Here is a 6320-nt window from a genome sequence, read left to right as displayed (position 1 = left end):
TTCCTGCTGCAGAGAGATGTTTAGGGGCCTTCAGATGTGGCACAGATCTTGCTTTGCATTGGGCAGCTCACGCTAGTGAGAAAGCGTTTGGATTTAACGAATGTGGAAAAACTTTCAGTCCCACCTCACAGTCCAATGAAGACCAGAAAATCCATGCTGGGGAGAAACCTTGTAAGTGTCAAGAATGTGGAAGAACCTTCAGTGGGGCCTCAGCCCTTACTCAGCACCAGGTAACTCATCATGGTGAGAAGCCTCATCATTACTCCGAGTGTGGGAAAGCCTTCAGCCAGAGCTCACAGCTCAGCCCACGGCAGCGAACCCACGTTGGTGAGAAACCACCTTTAAATGATGGATCTGAAAGATACTTTATTCATCTCAAAAAGATTTTTGAAGAAAGACATTTTTAATGTAAATGTGGGAAACAATATAGCAGCTATTCATTTTATGTTGCGTAGGATAGAATAACGAAAATTAAATATGACTTAGCAAAGCAAAATAAACCCTTTGGATGACTATTGAAGTCATTCAGTTTGAAAGTAAATATGAGCAGATTCGTTCTGGAAAACAAGGTTGTCTGTAGGGGTCGCCATTGTGCTCCGGAGGGGACCACATGGAAAGTAGCCCCCCTAGTCCTTCTCACTAGTCTCCTCTCCTTCCCTGGGTAAGGGAAGCCTAGACTTGTAGCTGAGGATGTCCACTTTCAGTCCTGCTCGCCTGTCTCTAGGTGTGGTACACAGAGCCATGGCTGCTGGGCACGCTCAGTCTGTCTACTATTGGGATGAACTGGCGCTTCTCGCCCACCTGCCCTTGGAGTGACTGCAGTTGGGTTTTCTTTCTCACTGGGAGCCCCAGTTTTTACATTTATACAGTTAAAGTGGTTTCCTTGGATTTTAGTTGTAAGCCGTTCACAATTCAGCAGAGGAGGGGACCTAGGGTCAGTAATACAGAGGGATGCCAAGTAACTCCATGTTAGAAAATTGAAATTACAGTTGTCTTATTTCATTTCTACATTGCTACCAGAAATACCTGAGCCTGGGTGATTTTATAAAGAAAGAAAGTTTATTTATGAACAGCTCTGGCAGCTGGAAAAATCCCAAGGCCTGGGTCTGCCCCATGGCCCACAGAAGCGCGGACAGTGGCCCATGCAGGGACCACAGGCAGCATGTGCTCTCCAGGGTCATGGACTCTCGGGGACACTGGCCCTTCTCATCAGGCCCAGAGCTCACTGGGTCTCATGAGCCTGTCAGTCAGTCACTGGCCATGAGACCACATCATCCCAACATCAGATTACAAAACATGGGGCCAGCGGGTGGCATGGTGATGAAGGCAGTGGACTCGACCATAGTTCTCACTTTGTCTCTCTCTCTCTCTCTCATGAGCAAATGTGCCCTGTAGCAAATTAAAAAATGATGGTTGGGATCAGCAAATGGCACAGCAGTTACATCGCTGAACTCCCATGTAGTCAACTGCAGTTCAAGTCCTGGACTTGGCTTAAACTCAACGCTGGGCATGTGTGCGTGCCCAAGATCCCAAGAGGAGAATGGAAAAGAAGGGATTGTGGCGTGGCCATCCCCCCTGGGGGGTGATTTCTCACTTTCTGTATCCCTTCTGTTTCTGTCTCTCTGGTGAATGCTTATGCCCTATAGCAAAAAATCTCTCTTTAAAAAATTATAAATTAAATAATTTTTTTTTAATTACAAAACTTGAAACTTTGGAGGAAAAAACCATGATCCAAGCCAATAAACTTTTTTCTTTAAGTCAGGCTGATTGAAGGACAATATATATGTATACCATAGAACTTGCATTTTACTGTGTAATTATATGAATTTTGACAAAAAATGTCTAGTTGTGTAGCCATCACAACAACCAAGCTGTAGAACATCTCTGTCACCATCCAGATTCCTTTGTGCTCTCTTAAAGTCAGCCCTTCCTCACCAGCCCATGGAAATCACTGGGTTGTTTTCTGCCCCTGTAGCCTCACTATTTCCAGAATCTTAACTGTGGGTAGCTTTTTTTCTAATTTTTAATTGCCATGGGTGTATGTACTCACCAGAGAGAAAGTAGCCCTCTGATAAGGTGTCATGCCACATCCTTTTTTCCTCCATTTCTCTATCCTGTCATGATTTGGAGCATGTCCACAAATGTGCCCGGTGTGTTTTTAAAGCCACTGGGGCTGGGTGAGTCATGTGAGATCCAGCTCCCTTAACTGCCTGCCTACAGCCCTGGAACCTAGCCTCCTTCAGTTAACCTACGCACTGGAGATTTGTCAGTGTCACACATGTCAGTGGGTCGTTCCTTTATTGTTCACAGCTGTCCACTGTTTGGGCTCAGTGACGTGTACACTCATCCCTCCACTGCAGGGTATTTGGGTGTTTGCAGTCTGGGACAACTACGAATAAAGCTGTTTGGTGAACCTAACCAGTTCTCTTGGGTACATGGCCAGGAACAGAATGGTGAGTCATGCAGTGAACTGATGTTTGACCTCTTAACAGACTGCCAAACTGTTTTCTTTTATAAGAATTATTTTATTTAACTTTATTTATTTGTTATTGTATGTGTGTGTGTGTGTGTGTGTGTGTGTGTGTTTTGGAGAGGTTTTTGCTATAGGGTGCATGCGCTCTCCAGAAAGAGAGAGACAGAAATAAAAAGCAAGAAATCACCCCCCAGGGGGGATGGCCACGCCGCAATCCCTTCTCTTCCATTCTCTCGGGATCTTGGGCATGCACACATACACGGCATAAATTTAAGCCACCAGGTCCAGGACTCGAACCGTGGTCGGCTACATGGGAGTTCAGCAACATAGCCATTACACTAACTGCTGGTCCCTTTATTTGTTTATTTTTAATTTGACCAGAGAGGGAGGGAGAGAGAAAGTGAGAAAGCAAGCCGCCAGGTCCGGGACTAGAACCACGGTTGGCCATGTGGGAGTCCAGCACCCCAACCACCATGCCACTTGCTAGCCCCTGTTTTCTCTTTTTTTAGAGATTTTTTGCTGTAGGGCACATGCACTCACCATAGAAACAGACAGAGAGAAAGTGAGAAATCACCCCCTGGGGGATGGCCATGCTGCAAACCTTTCTCCAGGCTCCTCTTGGGATTTTGGGCACGGATTCACACGTGCCTGGTGTGAGTTTAGCCACCGGGTCCAGGGCTCCAACTGCGGTCAGCTATGTGGGAGTCCAGCAACATAACTATTACACCATCTGCTGAAACCACTTTTTTTGTTGTTGTTGTTCATTCATTTAATTTGACCAGAGAAAAACAGACACACAGAAAGTGAGAAAGCAAGCCACCAGGCCCAAGACTCAAACCATGGTCAGCCATGTGGGAACATCCAGCGCCTTAACCACCACGCCACCTGCTGGCCCCACCAAACTTTTCTAAAATGGTTATTTCATGTTACATTCCCAAAGGCATGGATGGCAGTTTAGTTGCTTGAAATCATTACCAGATCTGGTATCATCAGTTTTTAACAATTTTATCCATTTTTATGGAAATGTATCCATGGTTTTATTTTTGTTCTCGAGAGAGTATTTTTTGCTATAAAACTCATGTGCTAACCTGAGAGACAGAAAGTGAGAAATCACCCCTGGGGGGATGGGCACGCTGCCATCCCTTCTCCTCCATTCTCCTCCCAGGAACTTGAGCATGCACACACACAAGCCTGGTGTGATTTTTTAAATCACTGGGTCCGGGACTCAAACTGTGGTCAGCCATGTGGGGTCCAGCTATGTAACCACTATGCCATATCCTGGTCCTATCAGCATGGTTTTCAAACTGCTGGGTCCAGGCCTTCAACTCAGCAGTTGGCCATGGGGGATCCAGCACCTTAACCACAATGCTACTGTCTGGCCCACCAAAGACTGCAACCTGCAGCTTGCTCTGAGAGCCACTAGGATAGCAACCAGAGACACCAGAACACTCACCAGTGTGTTCACAGTTCCACTAATGAACCAGCATCAACTCCTGCAATGACTCTGTAAGCAATGTTCTCTTTAACCCAAAACAAACGATGTGTATTTCTCCTTTTCTCTTTTTTTTTTTTTTTTATTTTTTTTTTATATTTTTTTGAAGAGGTTTTTGCTATTGGGTGCATGAGCTTGCCAGAGAGACAGAAAGACAGAAAGCAAGAAATCACCCCCCCAGGGGGATGGCCATGCTGCAATCCTTTCACCATTCTTTTGGGATCTTGGGCACGCACGCACACATGCCCAGTGTGAGTTTAAGGCACTGGGTCCGGGACTCAAACCACGGTCAACTATGTGGGAGTCCAGTGACATAGCCATTACACCAGCTGCTGGTCCCCAAAACTATTTTATTTAGGGGCCAACAGATGGTGTGGTAGTTAAGGGCACCGGACTCCCACATGGCTGACCACAGTTCAAATCCTGGACCTAGGGGCTTACTTTCTCAATTTCTCTGTCCCTGTTTGGTCAAACTAAAATAAAGTTAAATAGAATAATTATTTTTAATTATTTTATTTATTTTAATTTGACCAGAAAAGGGCAGAAGGGGGGAGGGTGAGAAAGCAAACTGTCAGGTCTAGTACTTGAACCATGGTCAGCCATGTGGGAGTCCAACACCCTTAACCACCATACCACCTGCCAGCCCCTCTCCTTTTGTCTTTTGGCATTAATATTTTTAAGAGAATTATTTAACATTAGGACCAGCAGTTGGCGTAATGACTATGTTGCTGGATTCCCATGTAGTCACCCATGGTTCGAGTCTCAGACCCGGTGGTTTAAACTCACTCCAGGTTCATGTGCGTGCATGCCCAAGATCCTAAGAAGAGAATGGAGGAGAAGGGATTGCAGTGTGGCCATCCCCCCAGGGGGTGATTTCTCACTTTCTGTCTCTCCATCTCTGTCTTTCTGGTGAGCACATGTGTCCTATAGCAAAAACCTCTCCCCCAAAAAAATTATTTAACATTATTTATTTTAATTTGACCAGAGAGGGACAGAGTGAGAGAGAGAAAGGGAAAGTGAGCAAGCTGACAGGTCTGGGACTATGAACTGTGGTCAACCATGTGGGAGTCCATTGCCCTTAACCACCAGCTACCTGCCAGTCCCCCCTTTTGTCTTCAAAAGCCTCTCCTTTGGGGCCAGCAGGTGGCGTGGTGGTTAAGGTGTTGGACTCCCACATGGCTGACCACAATTTGAGTCCCAGACCTGGCGGCTTACTTTCTCACTTTCTCTCACTCTGTCTCTCTCATCAAATTAAAATAAATAAATAAGTTAATAAATAAAATAACTCTTAAAAGAAAAAATTTAAAAAGCCTTCTCTCGCCAACCCCATTGCTAAAATGCTGTTGTCCACAGGTCCCCACATGGAAGCCCAAGGTTCAAGTCAGTCCAGCCTATAGATCAGGTGTGATGGCATATGCCTGTGATTCGCAGTATGGGGTGATCGAGGCTGGAGGATTACAACAGGTTCAAGGCTAACCTGAGTAACATAGTGAGGCCTCCTCATTCAAAAACATTTTTAAATAATTAATTATAGTTTTATTTTTAAAGTTTAACATTTTTTTTTTTGGAGAGGTTTTTGCTATAGGGCGCGTGCGCTTGCCAGACAGAGAGAGACAAAAAGCGAGAAATCACCCCCCGGGGGGATGGCCACGCCTCAATCTCTTCTCCTCCATTCTCCTTTCGGGATCTTGGGCACGCACACACACGCGCCCGGCGTGAGTTTAAGCCACCGGGTCCGGGGTGCGAACCGCAGTCAACTACGTGGGAGTCCAGCGACAGCTATTACGCTAACTTCTGGTCCCTAAATTTTAACATTTTAATTAATTTTTATTCATTAAAAATTTGCTATAGTACGTGCTCACTCACCAGAAAAAGAGAGAGAAAGCAAGCTACCAGATGTGGGACTCGGAACTGTGGTTGGCAATGTGGAAGTTAGCACCTTAACCACCACACCACCTACTAGCCCCCTAAAATTTTTAAATATTTTTTTAAATTATTTTATTTAGATTTATTTATTTATTCATTCATTCAGACAGACAGACAGACAGACCAACCAGAGAGGGTCAGAGCGAGAGAAGAAAGTGAGAAAAAAAGCCTCCAGGTCCAGGACTCAAATTGTGGTTGACCATGTGGGAATCCAGCACCCCTAACTATTGCACCACCTATTGGCTCCTTATTTTATTTTTGAAAATTATTTATTTGGAACCAGCAAATGGCCTTGCCCCACTCTTCACCCTCCCAGGGGTTTTCTGCAGTGCTCTGCTGCTTAGCAAGCTTCGATGTTGCCCTAAAGCTCTGCTGCTTAGCAAGCTTCGATGTTGCCCTAAAGCCCTCGCCATCACTTAAACACATAGG

The 6320-nt window shown here is 45.4% G+C and overlaps 1 protein-coding gene across 1 annotated transcript in view; it reads left to right on the top strand.

Moving 5' to 3' along the window:
* ZNF251 (zinc finger protein 251) overlaps positions 1-541 on the top strand; it is a 23989-nt gene extending 23448 nt beyond the window's left edge. The window contains 1 exon segment of the mRNA XM_006162449.3: positions 1-541. This exon segment is cut by the window's left edge and continues 13 nt beyond it. Within this exon segment, the coding sequence (XP_006162511.1) occupies positions 1-407 (407 nt within the window). The 3' untranslated portion in view covers positions 408-541.
* The last annotated feature ends 5779 nt before the right edge of the window (positions 542-6320 follow it).

Source organism: Tupaia chinensis, unplaced genomic scaffold (genome assembly GCF_000334495.1).
Source record: "Tupaia chinensis unplaced genomic scaffold, TupChi_1.0 Scaffold140061_1, whole genome shotgun sequence".
Classification (NCBI taxonomy): Eukaryota; Metazoa; Chordata; class Mammalia; order Scandentia; family Tupaiidae; genus Tupaia; species Tupaia belangeri.
Note: the sequence above shows the minus strand (reverse complement) of the source record. Positions and strands in the feature narration are given on the sequence as shown.